The following is a 19,977-nucleotide window of genomic DNA, read 5'->3' on the forward strand; positions in this document are numbered from 1 at the left end:
AGAATAGACTCCTGAAGGAACATGAACTGGATTTAAATAGTTTTAGGAAGGTATAGATGTATGTAGATATCACAAAAGTAGACTTTGCTGGCCCTTTGCTAATGAAGGGCACTTTATAGATTTCCACAGTGCTGCAAAATGTCCTTTGTTCCCTTACACTCAACTTCAAAAAGAGCAATCAAAAAAGTTTCAGTTAATAAATGAAATGTTCATTAATTTATCAATCATTAAATTAGTTAAAATTGCAGCCGATGAATATAAAACTTTACTTTTAACTCTAACTGCCAATTTCAAACAACGTTTCAGTAAGATGATTCAGATATCCTGGAACCCTTCAGTGGTCCATTACTGCCCCTAGAAGGTTATCAACTCGGAAAGTATGAAATGTTTTAAATAATTTGAGCACAAGACCTCAGATAAATGGTAATCTGCTTTTAACCTGTTGTTTCATCAGTTTTTGTCAGCTCAACAAAACATTCCAGAATATAGCGATTTTTGAGGTTTTGACAATGAGTTTCATATCGAGGTACAGAAGGCTGGCTTATGGAATTTGCACTTCACTTGAAAGGAATAATAGTTTGAAAGTCCAGAAGATCAGGGAGAAATTTTGCAGAAAGGGTCAATGTACCAGCCAATGGTCAGCAGCAACCAGTTACAGATTTTTTCTTTCCCCACTGCCACCCTGCATCTTTTCTTTTTGTTTTTCTGTGTTTTCTTACATAATCAGATTCATCCTGTTTGCCGAATCTTCTGTAGTTCTTGTTCACATACATTCACATTGTCTTGTTATCCTGTGTTTTCGTTTGTTTTTTTTTTTCCTTTTATCTCTTTTCAGGTGTTCTGTGTCTCAGATCTGAAATCTGTCTCATCCACCTTTGTACTAACAGTCTATGAGGCTCCTGGTTTACCCATAATGCATCTTTCTGTCGCTTCTTTCACCAACACAGTCTTCCTAAACCTTCAGTGTTCAAAGACACTAGAATTTTTTTTTTCTTTCTTCTTTTTCTACGCTGTACTACTTCCAGTTTCGGGAGGCCTTGGGCTGTGTGTTTTTTTTTTTTAATTATTATTCATTTTAAAAGTAACTGCATGAAGCCTTTTTTTGTTCTGAAGGACACTCTGCTGCAAACAAAAGCTCCTCTTGTAATGCTAGAAGTTATGTGTGAAGAACCCCTCTTACCCAGCAAGCCAGGCCCATGTGTCTGTGACCTGGCAATGACCTGTTGCTGCTCCTGCGGCTTTTGCCCCAAACCGCAAGAGGAGTGTGCTCATTTTTTGGTTCCTGCATTGAAACAGATATCTCAGCCACCATCACCACGGGCTCAACCTGGATCATGAGGACAGTTTTTGGTGCCAGGCTTTGGAGGATTTAGAAACGTGTGGCCAGTCAGAGCTCCTACGGGAAATTGAGGTAATTTTATTCTTATTTGTTTTTTTTTAGCTATTTTTTGTAAGGGGTATCTATATATATATATATATATATATATATATATATATATATATATATATATATATATATATATATATATATATATATATATAAAATTTTATAAATAATAAAATTCACTAAGGCAAGACAACCATGTAAAGCAGGCCGGAAAGGGCGTGGATTCACTAAGCCGCCGACAAGTGAGACACCTATGGCGCACGCAGGAAGGAGCCACGGCCACCAACTCCAAGACTATTGAATACAACGACAACTCACAGAGCCACGCCCACCAACTCGGACTCGACGACACAGAAAAACCGCCGTCATTTATATTCGTCTGTTGTAGAGGTCACATGCAGCTCCGACCCACGTTGACTGTTCATAGAGGCATGTTTCTCGCGGAGGTGAATCGCCATATGCAGTGTGTAAAACTGAGGTTAAAACACAATGAAGTGAGCAGTCTTTAAAAAACGAGTTTTCGGTTACGACGCATGACTGCGTGCACCATTGCAAACTGTTTTATACGCTACATACAGCAATTCGCATCTGCGACAAACATGCGTCTTCTTAGATGCTCCTGCACTTTGTACACACCTTCCTCCCACCTCGCTACCACCGTGGTCGGGTGTCTTGGTGGATTATATATAGAAAGGCAGCCAAAACCGCACAGAGCAATGAAAAGTCTACGTGAGTCACAGGTGCATGTGGACTGTGCAAAGACGACCACGACTCGAGTGACGAGTTGAAGGTGGGCACATGAGCAGGCAGTGTATACTGAACGAGAAATCAGCAGACTAACATGACGGAGGGAGCGGAGTGGACGTCCTTCTCCTCTCTTCCCGTTCCACCCTCCGTGACTGAGCACCGCACGGACGATTGTGTGTGGTTCATTCCGTGCATTGGTTAAAACCCAATGAAGGAGGCAGTCTTTAAAAACCAATAAGCCCTGTGCCTCTGTTTCATTACCGTCTCACCTGCTTCACCAATGCAGGCCCTGCAACAGTCGAGACGCTCTCTCGGCAGCTGACCTTCTCTGTGCCTGACCGGTTCACACAGAGGCACCACATGACCAGGCGGTGTGTATGGTTCGAGAACGAGGGTGGATGCGACAGGACTATCTAAGAAGAGGCATGTTTGTCACGGATGTGAATCGCTGTATGCAGCATGTAAAACAATTTGTCGCGAATGTGAATCGCTGTATGCAGCGTGTAAAACGCCCTCTCCAGAGTTGCATCTTTTCATTCACCTACAGTCGTATACACAATGAAGTAAGCAGTCTTTAAAAAACGAGTTTTCGGTTACAACGCACGACCGCATGCACCATAGCAAAGTGTTTTACATGCTACATACAGCAATTTGCATCCGCAACAAACATGTGTCTTCTTAGATGCTCCTGCACTTTGTACACACCTTCCTCACACCTCACTGCTACCGTGGTCGGGTGTCTTGGTGGATTATATATAGAAAGGCAGCCAAAACCGCACAGAGCAGTGAAAAATCTACATGAGTCACAGGTGCCATCTGGACTGTACAAAGACGACAACAACTCGAGTGACGAGTTGGAGGTGGGCACATGAGCAGGCAGTGCATACTGGACGAGAAATCAGCAGACTAGCATGACAGAGGGAGCAAGTCTTTCTCCTCTCCTCCCTTTCCAACCTCCACGCCTGAGCACCGCATGGACGATTGTGTGTTGGTTCGTTCCGTGCATTGTTACAATGTTGCTTTTCTTGCTGATTTATTACATTACCGATTTTTCAAATGTTAATTTTCTCCCTGTGCTTGGTACACCACAGGTTGGCTAGTACATTAAGTCTTCAGTTATTGAAGAATAAAAAGAGGGATGACTATGGGAATATACAGAGTAGTCTAAACTGCATATAATGAAGTATTTGTGTATTTCCAAATTAAACATTTTTTTGCCAGTTATAAAAGCTAAATTAAGAAGAACAACTCTAATCCTACCTACAGTCCCCATGTGCTCACTGTCCGAGATATTCTCTTTCTCTGTGTAATCACTTAAATGTAATCTATAGTATGAGACCCATCAATATATGAGACCTAGATATGTTATATACTAGAGAGTTTGTTCCCTGAGCAGCAGAATCCAAGATGGTTTGGAATTGTTTATCACATCTATAATTCACTACCTTCCCATTCAGTAAGCCGTCACTGTACGGTTTTATAATTCTGTGTTATGCCACAGGAATCACAAATATTTCTTTCTTATCAGTTTGTTGCTGTCACCAGGATTTTCATGGACGTGCACAAACAACTAAGCCCTTCTTTCATTCCCACATTTCTTTTTCTAAACTCTTCATTAAATTAGTTAATTAATTCAAGCCGTGTGACACATGCCATAAGCCTTTAATGAAAGGACAATATATGCCCCAGCACTATTCCAATATGGGAGGGTTAAATATATATATATATATATATATATATATATATATATATATATATATATATATATATATATATATATATATATATATATATATATATTATTCTACATTATTATTATGCACAGTATGTGGTGCACTCACTGTGAATTTGGTTAATTTTATGCCCCAGAGTTGAGAAAAAAATGACGGTCTACTATAGGATTAGCAAAATAATAAATGGACAATGAAATGACTTAACAGATATATTTTCCAAAGTCTAGACCTCCGTTTGTGGAGAAAATGTGAAACAATTTATGACAGTTACAATTTAGTTTCAGGTCTCTATCAATTGTTTCCTACAGTATTATGTGGAGTGTGGCAAAAAGTCATGATTTTAAAGCATATGTGGCATCTTTAACTGGTAAACTAACACGTATGATGTTTTGTCTGCTGCCAGGTCTAGAAGGTTCATTGGACATTAGTTAGTAAAGGAAGGAAAAATGAATACAGGACAAGGAAATTCCTTTATCTCTCCAATGAAGTGTTTCTCAGCTGTGACAAAGTTTATTAGAACAGCTTATACTGTATATGATACTTAAGATTATAAGTGCCCCACTCTATGTACTTTCAATTGAATTTCTTACAAAAAAGAAATGCAGTGAATACAATGGATAGAGAAGTGCACTAATGGACCTATTGTCATTAAACCTTGAAATGAAAGTGCCAAACAGATGTTATGATTGCCGCACTGAAGTTACAATTTAAAATGTGACCAAAATCACATATAATGCCTCATATTAAAAATGTCTGCCTATCGACAGGTGACGTACTACGGACAGAAACTCGCTAAATATACCACTAAATGCATCCATTTACAGACTGCTACATTATACAATTCTATAACCTTTTTATTACCACTGAAAGATGCATATATAATTGAGAGAGTTAGTAATATTGAATGTTTTGTCATGGCTGACTATAATATGTATGAATTTTCATGTACTTTATCTGTATCCCACACCTCTTTAGGCATCAATCATGACTGGTAGCACCATTAGCTTAGGTGTTGATGGGAACAAAACACACGTCAGTTCTGTTGGCCAGCCAGGAATGAGCCCCCTGAGGAAAGGAACATCCATCCTCCATGAGGACGGAAAGACCAAGACACTGGGTCGAGGAGTTGACAAGAGCTGGGAGGTACGGAGGATCAAAGAGGAGATCCAGGAGATCATGTCTCCAACGCCTCTGGAGCTGCATAAGGTATATTTTTATCTTTTGCCCCATTGCCTCGATAGGAAAAGCAATGCAGGCAAATACCCTTTTCTCAATTTGAATATCTTAATAGCCAGAAAAATGTCTCAACTGCAGCTTTGATTTGTAAGTTTGATTTACCATTAGGTTGAAAATATCTGCTTAAAGAAGTAGCACAATGGAACTTAATTTGAAATTGGGGAAAAAAGAGGAAAATATGCTTAAATTTGAAAACCATGAAGCCTTATTTATTTATGAAAGATTATTTTTGTGATTTGTTTGCCATTCTAGTTGCTATGTTGTTCAAACTTGTGACCAAGAAATCATGTCTTAAAACAAGTTATTAAAATAGACTCCGTGCACTGTGTGCATCTATCCATATAGTGGAATTTAATTGTATTAAGTTATTTTGAATTTAAAGTGTGTACCTGCCATTTTTGATGAGTGACTGAAGCACCATATAGCAGTCATAATTTTAAAGGTTTTAGATTGAATATAAGAGAAAATGTGAGTTGTGAAAGGCATTTTTGGCATTTACATTGAGAAGATCATTTTTGGTTGGCTTCACACTTCTTTATTTTCCAATGTTGTGAGGTGGACACAGGTCATCTGGTCAAGTGTTGGCTCATTTTGTATCTTATTGCTTGGCTGCTAAATAAGGAAAAAAAAAACAAATGGGACTTAAATAGAAAGTCAAATACATTTAAGGCAAAACAAGTTAGTTAGCAACAAAAACTGGTCACTAATTAAGAAAGTTGTAAGAATGAAAACCTGCAGACACTGTAGCCCCATTCCAGGATAGGAGACAGATACTCCTGTTCTATACACGTTCTTGTGGCACTCCAGTAACTTTGTCAAAGATGTAGGCATTTCAAGGCAAGAGCTGTACCCTTACTCACCTTATCCAATGGAATGTCATCACAAATCTTTGCCACAAACTAACATCACTCTCACATATGCAGGAAAATCCACTCACTGCTATTTATGGAGCCCTAAGATGTCACAGCTCCTTCAAACACTGGATTATTCAAAGTTATTGTCTGTTTTTACATGCATTTTTATTACTCTTTAATTTAATATTGTTTTTTTTGTATCAGTATACTGCTGCTGGATTATGTGAATTTCCCCTTGGGATTAATAAAGTGTCTGTCTGTCTGTCTGTCTGTCATTATGAAGTGCCTCTATCCACTTGAAGCCTTCTCATTGCTTTTATTTTATACTAGCAAAATACCCATGCTTCACAGCGGTGAAGTACTGCCTTAAAATTTTTATTAAGAAGAAAATTAAACATTTTTAAATTGAGGGAAAATATACCAATAATTATTCTTTAAGGATCTCTTTGTATACCACATTGTGATTTCGGCCCTCTGGTGGTAATATGACCAAGCTGTGCGCTGAGCTTACTCTTGAGCATGCAACGTACAGTTGGCCATGTGAACAGTAATCTTGTTTCAAATCTGCTGTCATAATCGGTTTGAGTTTCATGGTTTGTTTCAATTACGACAGTATTTGCATGACTTGTGTTGAAGAGACATTTGGCATCTGTCAAGCGTTGTAAGCACACAACCGGTTTCATCGATAACTTCACATCCAGCTTTTGAGAGTTTAAACATTTCTAAACATCAAAGTGTCCACTACTGAAATCGTCACCTGTGAATCTAAGATGTTTAAGATGCATTGGCGGTTGTCCAAAGGTGTAAAATATTTGGCCATTTCGGTACACTTGAAAGCGACAACCGAACAATTCAGCGGCAGCCATCAACTCACATGCAGATACATAGGTGAAGGGCTTAAGCATTTCACTCTTCTAGTGCTCCTGTGTAGTATAATTATCTCCTGTACCGTCATCAGTCCACACCTTGAACCTGTCCCAGTCATTCAATACATAAGACACAATGTTCCTCCGGATACAAAGAGTGAGCCTGATATGGCCGTGCAATATGTAACACAGAGAATGGAAAAGGCAGGTGCCATCTCCGGGCATGGAAACCACTCTGTAAGTGACAGTTCTTTGATCGATGGTGATCACCCCGATAGACATGTTAATGGGGGTACGGTTGGAACGATAAAGGAAATGGGTACCTGAACAATGTAAAGTAAGTCTAAAATACCTACACAATAACTATAATTGTAATAAACGAACAACAAAACAGTGGAGAAGCCGTGGATTAAATAAAAAGGTAGTTATCAGCAGGGAGACGTCAATCCCATGGTGAAGCAAGGAAGGGAATGTAGAGACCGGAGCGACGGACGGCCTTATATAGGCAAGCAGCCAACAACGTGGGAGGCGTTGGGATGGGGGACCCAACACCGCCTCACACGGTGACCAAGCTGCAGTCTATGGACGTATATATATACGTAAGTAGGATTCAGTTAGCGTTGGAAACCTGCGTACCAAATTTCTTGAAGATGGGGCCATAAATAAGAAAGTTCAACATGGCAGACGTTGTCGACCGTTATGACCGTTAAGTGTAGTATTTAAAAATGAAACCTGCTTAACTTTTGTAAGTAAGCTGTAAGGAATGAGCCTGCCAAATTTCAGCCTTCTACCTACACGGGAAGTTGGAGAATTAGTGACGTTGGAAAGTTCAATATGGTGGCCGACAGTGGCGTCATACCACCGAAATAAGTACATACATCGGTTTCAGTTAGCGCAGGGAAGCCGCCTACCAAATTTCGTGAAGATGGGGTCAGCTTTCTACCTACACGGGAAGTTGGAGAATTAGTGATGTTGGAAAGTTCAATATGGTGGCCGACAGTGGCGTCATACAACAACAACAACAACAACATTTATTTATATAGCACATTTTCATACAAACAGTAGCTCAAAGTGCTTTACATATTAAAGAATAGAAAAATGAAAGACATAATTCTAAAAAATAAATAAATAAATAAAATAAATAAATAATAAAAAATAATATTAATAATATTAAAAAATACCACCGAAATAAGTACGTACATCGGTTTCGGTTAGTGCAGGTAAGCCACATACCAAATTTTGTGAAGATAGGGCCATAAATAAGAAAGTTCAACATGGCAGACATTCTCTTCTTTCAACTTCCTGCTGTAGCCTTGTCCTACTTTCTTCTTCTGACTCGTTAACTTGGGGCCGCCTTGCTGGCTCTTTAAGCTTTATGCTGTAGCCTCGTACTTCCGGGCCGGACAGACAGATACACACATTTCCACATGTAGACGTTTATATAGAAGATATACTGTATTAACCTACTACAAGTTAGTTCCTGTTAGTATTGTTTTAGAATTATCATTCAACTTTAAATTATTTATGCTAGATTTAGATACATATACTATTTTCTCCTTTTCTTTCATTTCAGCTATTCCCTTACATGATTAAATGTTATTTAATTGTGGTAGAGTAAGAAAAACTCGTTCTGAAATTCTTCTCTTAGCTTCCTTCAAAGCTTTCTTCGGTGCTTATAAAAAATGAAGTTGCTAAGTATATTAATGTCTCCTGAATTTTGCTGTTTGAATTTGCTGGAACCACACTGTGGAGCCTATGCAAACATCAAACTGCTGCACAAGCTGGAGTAAACTGCAGACCTGACACTGACATGCAATTTGGGAGAATGGAATATAACTCAAATGTGTAATAATTGTGTTTCTTGTACTACTGTAGGTTACAATTGTGAAGGATAGTGAAGGGGATGACTTTGGGTTCAGTGTGTCTGATGGGTTCCTAGAAAAAGGTGTGTATGTGAACATGATCAGACCAGATGGGCCAGCAGATCGTGGTGGACTCAAACCTTTCGATAGAATTCTACAGGTAAAATGTTTGTGGTTAGTTTACTTTTGATACTGTTGTCTTATAGCCATATCTCTGAAATCTTGTTTCGTTTTTTTTTTCTTTGTAAGTGAGGTTTTGCCAGTGGAGTAACGTTAGAATGACAATATTGTTTACCTAATAATCTCTGTAACGTGAGAACAAATGTGAATTTGCATAAGGAGCATCTGTGAATCACTGGTTGCTAATGGGATTCAGGACTTTACCAACGCCTAAAGTTTTTGCATTCTGAATTGGGGTTTCCTTGTACAGTATTTGAATATTGTTTAAAATAATTTTCATTACTGATTCATCCACAACCCTCCTTCATGGTGGATAAAGTGTAATGCAAAGTATAAACAGTATTCCATTTGTACCAGACATGGTGTTTTGCATTACTGACCAAGAGTTTCATTTTGATCAAAATAGAGAAACTTTGGCTCAGGATCTGCAACTTGTCTTTTCAAACTTCAGGCTTAATGTTATGTGGCTTCTCCTCCAGACTGGCTTGTAATTACTCTGCCTAAGTGGTTATTTCTGTGAAGGTCTGTTAGGATTATGGCTCTGTGGGCATGTTGTACCACCTCAGTCTTTAAAGTCTGAAATTCTTTCCTGGTGATTATTAGATACTTTCTCACTTCAGTGATGAAGAATCTTTTTCTTTGATTACTCAATTAATGGGTGGCTCTGTATTTTTCCTTTTTCATTTTTAATGATGGTATCATCCAGATCGTGTTTTGATATCAAGGAACTGTTCTATAGTAATGTCTAGATCTACAACTACCCACAATCATCCTGCACAATTGTATTCACAGCTATTCAGTCTTCATAATAAAGCTTCTGCTTTGTCATCCTCTGTCAACTTTAAGCCCCCATCACAATACACGACAATTCCATTGATTTTAGCCTTCCTTCATTTATGAAACCTGAACAAGCTGTGAGCAGCCACTGCATGTGACTCTATCAGTCCAACATCCCCAGCAACTCCTTAATAAGGCGCTGCAATCAGCCACAACAAAATTAACAAAATGTCCGCAACATTCAGAAGCGTTCAAAAACTTGGTTAATCTAATTTGAAAGTTGGAGCTTTTTTACATTTTTTTAATTCACTTCATCAAAGAGTTTTTTTATAGTTTTGTTAATTACATATTTTTGTAATGGTACATCATATTAAAAAAATAAGTGATGTTAGAATGTAATTACATGTACTTATATTAACAGTGTACATGAAATGTTCTTTAATACAGCAGACTGCAACTCAAGTGATTAAGTGATGCATGTGTGCCATTGAGATTGATATGGAGGGTCTGTGGCTATTTGTAGTTCAAACTTTCTTAAATATTTTTTAAAGTAGTTCCCAAAGCAGATCTAAAATCTGTACCGAAGTCTTAAGCGAAAATTGTTGTCTGCATCCAAACATGATAGATAGCAGGTCATTGTGGTGCATTGCAGATAAATTACAGTGTCAGAGAAATTTTGGATCACTAAATACTTTAGATAATGAATGTTGGTTTTAGTGTAAGTAAAATTACTAGCGTAATACTAAGTACATGTTTAGTCACTGTAGCATCAAGTGTCACTTACCCATTTTTCATACATTGGTACATAAATTAAGTTCCTTTTATTTTTTACTTTTACGGACATGAACATCTTGTCACTTCCCCGCTTTGATTTCTTCAGGAGAAGTGAGCTGCTGCGACTGCGGTTCAAGACAAGAAAACAAAGCCACTGGATGGGGCAGACTGTTAGCATATAATGAGACCTACTACTGCGTTTGTGCAGTAAAGGACAGTACTTAACCTTGTGTGGTGATAAGTAATTGAACAATATCATTACTACCTTATTGAAGAAATAAAGAATATCATTATTAGCACAATAAATAAATTAAGACACATCTAACATTATACCCTCCTTATATGAATAAATAAAGAATATCATTATTAGCACAATAAATAATTAAAGACCCGTTGACCCTCCTTATATGGTAACACACGTCAACAACAGGTTGGCCCGCAGCGAGGTGCATTTGTTTCAGCGCACTGACACAACTTCAGGTGTTTTACTGTTGGGAGCAACTGACAAATGAATAAAGGAAAAACAAAATAAAATACATGCAAGCTGCAGTAGTCTCTCTCAGGGAAAATGAAAACCGTAAACTTTTGAAGTTGCGTGGAATGTTCCTCTGTTTTAAGATAGACACGTCCACAAATTCTTCTCAATGGTACATTTTGAATTTTCAAAAATGTGTGCAGCGTGCCATATTCAAGGGATCTCAACAAACGTGGGAGTTTCCTGACAAATTTCCTTAAAGAATAAGTGTGCCAAGTTTCAACACAATCTGTCCATTGGAAGCCAAATTTTTTCATGCGGACGGACGGACAGACAGACAGACAGACAGGTATGGCTATCACAGTAGGTGCTTTTCACTTTATATGCAAACATGACATAAAAGGTGTGATTTTGTTGGAAGTCACGGAAGTGTGTGCTGCGGCTGATAACCAATGAGTGCTCAGCCAGAAGGATGGACCATGCATACGAAATGAGGTTCACAACTAGACGAGTGATCTTCTCCAGGATATCTTTTTTCTTTTTTCTCTCATTAGAAACAAAAGCACAGACAATAATGACAGAAGTGGATACTACTTGGTCATTTTCTGTTTTTATTTATTTTTTTGTTAACTTTGCAGTGTGTCCCAATGTTTATTTCAGTGTTCTCCACTTTGATTGGCTTCCAAAATGTGTTGACCTTGCTGTACTTTCACAGCCCAATAGGAAATTTGTAATTTTACTGATAATCCATAATGGAGTCACTTATTCTGTCCTCCACAGCGATACCTAGTCATGTAATCTCACAACATTCAGACTATGAGATCTCACAACTGCAGTCATTAAGCGAGACAACTCATGATGTGTGATACTAGCCTTGCATAAACAGATCTACTTCCACAGATTTTATGCATATTTCCTGAATATTCAGAGTTATAAACAGAAAAGAACACACACACACTTCCATTGATCTTTGGCCCTACTCGAGCTTGTGAAACCTTTCTTCATCTAGCTTCTTGTTGGGTACATGCATGCTGCGCATTTAATAATCAATTCTCTTTTTTTTTTACTTCCTGTCACTGTGAAGAGTAAAAGTGTATTGTAACAAGAGAGCACTTAAATGTGACCACTCTGTTGTGTTTCAGGTTAACCACGTCCGCACCCGTGACTTTGACTGCTGCCTAGCTGTCCCGCTGATCACCGAAGCGGGTGACAAACTGGAGCTGGTGATCAGCCGCAATCCACTAGCACAGCCTACTCAAGAGGATGACTGTGAGGCCCTTCAAAGCAAACTGACGATGAATCGGGAAAGCAAAACAAGCACAATGGATTTATAAAGGGGCCATGGACAGTAATGCATTTAATGTTTCTGCCAAGTAACTCTTTATCCTGTCATAGTTTTGCTTCGACATCCTACTGTTTTTGTTTAGGGTGACTGTTGTTTTCTTAGGCTTCATTTGGGCACAAAAAAATCAGCTTTCTCAATGTGAAATGAAAACTGCACAAAGGGCTTTTAAAAAAAAAAAGTGACAAAAGGGCACTGGGTACCTGAGGAAATACTGACACCTGTAAGCAACTTTTTATTGTTTTCCTTAAAGAACGAAAGAAATCCAAATAGATAACTTTTAAAGTGTTAAAGAAGTGAGACATGTACTCTATGAGTATGAAGTACTAAAGCATCACTGAAAATTAGTACTTTGAAAGGGGGGCATTTTTATTAATCCCGAATTTGACGGCTGTTTATTAATCAGGTGGCCATAAGCAGGAAGCAGCACCATAATAAGAGTACGTACATTGCTTCTGCGCATTGCTGGTTAAATTCACCCATGTCTGGTTCTTGTGAGCATTTAAAAGAGCAGAATACTGTAGTGTGCAATTTATTTTCTAATTTCCACACATGTTCTAGTCCGAGGAAACAATAATGAAATTGAATGGAACAGTCAGAAGCAATTTCATGTGGAAGGTGCCACCCTGGGCTCAAGTTAGCATTCACCTGCTATACTGTTGCCTTGTGTCCAAATGTTGCTAGTTCAACAAGCACAAAAGTGGTTTGTGGTCAATTTTTATTTATTTTTTAACTTCAGTCTTTCATATGTGTTTATGTCATGCGTACTTATGTTGTGAATTTATTGTTTTTATACACTTTTTATTTTTTTAATTGCACCTTCTTGTGGAAATTCTTGGTGTTTTCACTCTCTTCTTTGTGTGGGCATCCGTTAAGGTTCCTATAGATTAATGGTTAGGGAAGCAACATTCCACCATACCCACCACCTCCCTCCTCTTTCATGGTGCTAATCTGAATATGTTTAAATGCTGATAACTTCAAGTTTCACTTAATGTACTTGTGAGTAAATAACTGTTCGTTTTTTTTTTTGGTTAGGTTTGCTAGAATGAATTCCTCCTTTGATACACATGCACTCTATTCGGTAGAGTTTGTTTTTCTAATTTTTCTAAGCACCAAAATTCAATTTAATTTTGTGACAAACACAAAACTGAAGGTGACAATATTATATTATAGCACTACTAAATATTTTTTTTGTGTTGCTTCATTTCCTTACTCTTGGTCTATAGATTGCACTCTTTTTTTTTTTGACTAAATATCACTTCTTCTTAGAGTGTATGTATTATTTTTATTTTTATTGAAAGCCTTTCTTAAAAGCACTTTTTAAAATTTTGTTTTAATAAACGAGCACTCAACTAAGAAAACCTATAGAAGCCCACCTCTACCCCCTCAACTCCGTTAGGCTTATTGAATTAGAGTCACTTCTCCTACTTACCTTATCCTTAAAGCACCTTCAAGAACTGCGCCTCTTTCCTAGAAATAAACTTTTGTTTAAATGTCGTGCAGCTGTTTTTGCTTTCGTCTGAGGTCAGAAGCTGAAGCCTCCATTTTGTCTGTGCGTCTGCATCTTTTTGATCCATTCCACCTCACCTCCCCATGCAAATTGTTGCATGAAGGACATTGAATCTGGGACACTTGCGTATGTGTATATATATTATTTTTGATAGACATACTTTTAATCTGAATTGCTCTTTCAGAAGTCATCTTGTCACCCATGATATGTGCCATCTTGTTATGCATTTTGGTGCATTTCGATCCTTTACAAGTTTACACCTTCTCCAGTTCCCCTTCACTGACTTGGGTGGTCCTTTTGGTAGTTACCGATGCAGGAAGAGGATAGAGATCGAATGTGCTGCACTTCAAGACTGGACATCCATTTTCTCAACAGAGTATCATTTCAGCAGTTTAGGAGGATCATGTAAAGGTGGGGAAATCTGATTTATTAAACCTTTTTGAACCTTAACACAGCCTGTTGTTTAGGAAAGTGTGTAAAATTAGCTTCATATTAATATTTCACCTCTCTAGATCAAAGTTCCAGTAATTGTAAAGAAGAAGTAGATGTAGTAGCTTTTGTTTTAGTAATCTGCTTTTAAATTTTTAGATTTTTGGAATGACAACCACTGCCTTTTGCAGCAACATTAATTTTATGTTTCTTACTATTGTACAAATGGCAAATTTATTTTTTATTAAATTATTAAAAAAAAAATATTTTAAAGTATGCTGCTAGGACAATCACATTTCTTTTTATTGGGTCCAACTGTGCTTGTCTTCTAAAATAAAAAAGAACAAAACACATTTTTACCTCTCATCAAACTTTAAGCACCGGGTATGGGAACTGGAGGTCGGTGTTGGAACAAAATAAGCAGAATATTTTTTTTTTTCCCCCTTCCGTCATTTTCTTGAAGAAAAAAAGCTCCTGAACAAACGTTTCCCATAATGCGTTGCAAACCTGCCATGTTTTCTTAAATTGGCAAGCACCTTTGCACGAAGCAGAATGCCACCAGTAGCGTAGCAGGCAGGACTCTTCATTTCTGAATTAAAACTATCGGCAAGCTTTGAGCTTAGGTGAAATCAGTTTGACTACTTTTAAAAACTCTTTTATTTACTTCTTTGCTAATTTTATATGTTCAGTATTTGACACGTTCTATGTTTGGTAATTGAGATGTGCCATAACTGACACCAAAAGGTATTGCTAAGTGTTTTTATGCAATATTAAATGGGAGCCTCAACTGTGTTTCAGGAAATTTTTACAAGTGTTTTTAAGGCTTCAGATTTGCCTCTATATCCATCCCTATGCATTTTGAATGATATGTATGCATTATTATTAATGTGTATTTTTTAAAAAGTAATATTATTAAAGATGTATTCTCTGTATAGTATTTTTATATGAGATCCTCCCCAATGTATCTAAGCACAATATTGAAATGCTGAAGGTTTCAGTAGTTATTTTAATGTGGCTGGATGCATTTGTAAATATATATTCTTAAATAAAAATGGATTGTAATGATTTACTTTCTTTTTATGAATAAAGACAAATATGTAAAATGTGCTATTATCTTTATTTAAACAGAACGCTGCTCATATACTCCATGATCAGGCTGTCCAATTACAAAGATGTTTTGGTTTGGTTTCTTATAAAGAAATTATCATAAAACACCCTAAAATATTGGAGGGGCACTTGAAACCAAAGACAGCCCGCTGTTCACCCGACCTTCACTTAGGGTACGTCTCCTTCATCGTCTCGGTACAAACTCTTAGGCTGAGCTCATGTGTAGCCTGCCTGCAAAAATTTAAGCACTTCTGATCATCTTAATTTTTCAAAGTTGTCAACTAAAGTAAAAGCTCGGTATGAATAACTATAATATTTCGTATGTTTTGGTGTTGGTGATTTTATGATTTAAAGTATTTAACATCATCAATGTTCAAAGCATGTTGCATATTGCTCATGAAGACCTTTTAACACTTGTTAATATGTGTATATCGGAATATACTTTAGCCAGATTGCATTTGCACCTGCCATTAAAATAAGTCCCCAATGTCTACTCTCGTTTATTTGAGGTGCTACTAACCTGTCCTTGGAATGAAAACTGGTTGCTCACAATGAACCAACAAGAAAAAGTGAAAAGAGGGCAACCTCCCACATTACCATAAAGTGTTTTTAGTGTTTTAGCATAATGCCAAAAATTTTAAACTCTCATGAAGGAACCATTTCTACATGAAATCTGTCACTTAAAATGAACGAATGAATGCTATATGAAAGTTTGGGGAGAATATGATCTTTAAAACATTACGTATGACCTTCCAGTTTTGTTTCTGTATGCTTTGTTGGACCTCAAAACCTACTGCAGTACATGTAGCATAAGTATTTGCATATATTGTGTATTTGCCCTTATTTTACACCTCTGTCTATTCATCTCTTGCTAGTATACTGATGTTTGTTGCAAAGACTTATTACGGTGGAGTGACAGCAACGCCCTGCTTGAAATTCTTTGTCAAAACTACTTCATTTAGTTGTGTGTCTGCTCTCCACCCGAGATTTCACATTTGATAAACAAATACAGTAAATGCGGTGATTAAACGAAGGTTTTTCCTACCTAAGACCATCACTACATTTAAGCCATTTCTGTCTTTTAATGATCTGCCAACTCTTCATGTTTTTGCTTTGTCCTGCTCAGACTGCTGTAATTCCCCCTTCACTGGTCTTTACCACTCACCTCTGCCTTGCCTACAATTATTCACAATGCTGCTTCCATAGTTTGGACTGGCATCCAAAAAAAAAAGAATTTCTTCTGTATTAGCTTCTCTTCACTAGCTCCCTGTGCATTTTAAGAATCTAATGGTTGCTATCAAAGCTTTCACAAGTCAGCCCCTGATCTGCTCTGTCCTTATTCACCTCCCCGGCTCTTCAAGTCATTTATTACTGTCTGTTCTGTGCACAACATTGATGCTTCTGCGTGACTGGGCCTTTGCTGACGTGGGTCCCTAGGCTTTGGGCCAGCTTGACTCTCACAATGGCTGACCATTTTAAATCCCAGTTAAAAACTTTTATTCACTTGCTTTGAGATTGCTTTGATGTGCTAATTTTCATCTTGTTGTTTTAATCTTTGTGATTTTAATCTCTAATTCTGTTGCGAATTTAATGACTTGGTGCTTGGACGACCCATTCATAGGACGTTCAGAAACCTGAGGATATCGAGGACAGGTGCTAAAGGCCTACGTAGGACAAGTGATATCAAATATTTAAAAATTTACAAATAACTTTGTTAGTGAGCAAATAAATATCTATATACAGTATATAAAATTCACTACGGTAAGACACCCATGGAAAGGCAAGACACCCATGAAAAGCACGCCGGAAGGAGCGTGGATTCACTAAGCCGCCGACAACTGAGATGCCCATGGTGCACGCAGGAAGGAGTCCCGCCCACCAACTCTAAGACCATTAAATACGACGACAACTTGCAGAACCACGCCCACCAACTCGGACGCGATGACACAGGAAAAACGGCATAATTTATGTTCGTCTGTCGTAGAGCCCACACGCACCTCTGAGCCACGTTGACTGTTCATAGAGGCATGTTTCTCGCGGAATTGAATCACTATATGCAGCGTGTAAAACAGTTAGCGAGGGGTATCCCTTGGGATCCTTAAAACAATCCTTTAAAACTGAGGTTAAAAAACAATGAAGGAAGCAGTATTTAAAAACCAATAAGCCCTGTGCCTCTGTTTCATTACCGTCTCACCTGCTTCACCAATGCAGGCCCTGCAACAGTCGAGACGCTCTGTCAGCAGCTGACGTTTTCTGTGCCTGACCCGTTCACACAGAGGCAGCGCGAGAGAAAGCCGCACACACACACAGGCAGCGCCAGAGACAGACGGAGGCACACACACAGGCAGCTGGTGGGGGGGTCTCCGTGAGTTTCTCTTGCGAGCGGGCACATGACCAGGCAGTGTGCATGCTTCGAGAACGAGGGTGGATGCAGCAGGACTATCTAAGAAGAGGCATGTTTGTCACGGATGTAAATCGCTGTATGTGGCGTGTAAAACAGTTTGTTTGTCGTGGATGTGAATCGCTGTATGCAGCGTGTAAAACAGTTTTCGAGGGGTTTCCCGTGGTCTTACAGTTGATGGGCAGGTCTCTGTCAGTTGCTCTTGCGACCGGGCACATGACCAGGCAGTGTGTATGCTTCAAGTGCGAGGGTGGATGCGACAGCACCATCTAGGAAAAATCATGTCGCGTTTGTGAATCACTGGATGCGGCGTGTACAGCAGTTTGCAAGGGGTGTCCCATGGTCTTACGGACAATTATATGTTGCTCTCTCCAGTGTTCCATCTTTTCATTCACTTTCTGTTGTGTCCTCAAACCCTCCCTTTTTAGACAACTGTGTCTTTCCATCAATAAATAATTATGCTGCGTTTGTTATCTGTGTTGTGTTTTGCTCTCTCCACAGTTCCATCTTTTCATTCACTTTCTGTTGTATTCTCACACCAACCCATTTTAGACAACCGTGTCTTTCCAGAAGTGTTTAGCATTCAATAAATAAATATGCATGAGATTGAGCGTGTGTCTACCCGGTGCAGAGTGGCGTGTGTAAGCCGCTGAACCCCATTCGGGCTGCAAACCGTGGAATTCCCACTAAGTGCGACTCATACGCTCCCACTGGTTGCGTCCCTACCCTTTGTGCACACCCCCCTCCCACTTCGCTACTACCGTGGTCGGGTGTCTTGGAAGTTCCTCTCCTCTCCTCCCGTTCCACCCTCCGCGCCTGAGCGCCGTGCATCCCCATCCCTCCGTCTGGCAGGAGAAGGCGCGATGGCGGTCCGCCATTTTTCAGTCACGGACGATGGTGTGTTGGTTCGTTCCGTGCATTGTTACAATGTTGCTTTTCTTGCTGATTTATTACATTACCGATTTTTCAAATGTTAATTTTCTCCCTGTGCTTAAGAATCATTAAAAAAACCGGCCTGATTATGCAGCGTATGGTACGCCGCGGGTTGGCTAGTTATAAATAAATAGGAATGTTTTACTTTATTGCTTACTCATATTCCTCTTTAGCGTCAAAGTGAACTGTATTGTCATCTCAACCCTATACAGATAGATGAAATTGCGGAGCTCAGGGTCCACAGTGTAACAATATGAAGTGAAAATAAATTAAAAATGGATTAAAATTAAAATACAAACAATACAAGACATTGTGCAAAGACAAGATAAAGTAGCAGCAATATTGATGTATACTAAGCAATGTGAACATTGATGCAATGTATGGTATTTGCAATCTAGATACATAAATATAGTGTATATATGTAATAAATAAATAAATAATAGATATAGATACACTGAGAATTTCTGCATTATTAGAAGAGTTGTTTGACATCTGTAAACAATGACAGGTCAGAATATTTCACAGCAGAAGGATGTCAAAATACTTAAAGGTCAGTATGAGATCTTCAGTTCTTTTCTACATTCACACTCGTCTTTGCAGGAAAGTGTTTTAGAGGTGGTTAAGGCAGTGTGTAAGATCCCAGATCCCTTTTAATGTTAAGTTTTAATTGATCTAATAACATTCATTATGAAAAATATTCAATAACTAGCAACTTGGCGCGCGCTACGCTGCGCGGTAGATGACCACAGTTGAAGGACTCCCTGTTTAAAGGTGGCTGCCAGTCGTGAACTGGGTCCTTCATCGCACCACATTTGATTTTTTTGTCTATTACGGTTGTTTTGGGGGGTAAGCAGGAATTCTGAGAGGGGATGGACTGGGGTTTTCTACGGGGCGGCTATACAGCCAAAAGGAACCCGGACTCGGACACGGACACCGCGCTGGGCTGTTTATTATATAGATGTGAAAATAAGCTGGCATTTGGCAATACCAAAATTTAAATTTGCAATTAAGTATAGGAATTTTTCCCAGAATAATAGCTCATGTCCCAGCACTATACAGTACACACTGCATCAAAATAGTAATTTGCTGTGTGTGGTGGCTGAGGAATACTGAAGATCTTTCCCTACGTAAATATGAAGTTACATTAGTAATTTTACCGTTTTCTCCCAAGGATTCTTACGTGGCTTTTCAAAAAAGATTTTAAGAGATATAACAGTGTAACCACTACAATGAAAATCAATAAATATTGTGTCCATGTCAGTGTCCTTTTAACCAGGGTGAGTCTGGATGTGCATCCACCTGAACGATGGTTAGTGCCAGCAGAGTACAGCTGTACTCATAGGTTTACATACCCTGGCAGAATT

At 38.5% G+C, this 19,977-nt stretch overlaps 1 protein-coding gene across 7 annotated transcripts in view; it reads left to right on the forward strand.

The window, feature by feature from the left end:
• Window positions 1-13,017, forward strand: part of grip2b (glutamate receptor interacting protein 2b) — a 435,329-nt gene extending 422,312 nt beyond the window's left edge. For 5 of the 7 annotated variants that reach the window (XM_039771127.1, XM_039771131.1, XM_039771128.1 and 2 more), the window contains 4 exons: window positions 1,297-1,411; window positions 4,843-5,073; window positions 8,699-8,845; window positions 12,034-13,017. In XM_039771127.1, coding sequence (XP_039627061.1) covers window positions 1,297-1,411; window positions 4,843-5,073; window positions 8,699-8,845; window positions 12,034-12,225 — 685 coding nt within the window. In that variant the 3' untranslated portion in view covers window positions 12,226-13,017. Of the gene's footprint in view, window positions 1-835; window positions 1,412-4,842; window positions 5,074-8,698; window positions 8,846-12,033 lie in introns of those variants that run through there. The other 2 variants (XM_039771132.1, XM_039771133.1) reach the window with 2 other exon arrangements.
• The last annotated feature ends 6,960 nt before the right edge of the window (window positions 13,018-19,977 follow it).

The sequence above is a fragment of the Polypterus senegalus genome, chromosome 12, assembly GCF_016835505.1.
Source record: "Polypterus senegalus isolate Bchr_013 chromosome 12, ASM1683550v1, whole genome shotgun sequence".
Classification (NCBI taxonomy): Eukaryota; Metazoa; Chordata; class Cladistia; order Polypteriformes; family Polypteridae; genus Polypterus; species Polypterus senegalus.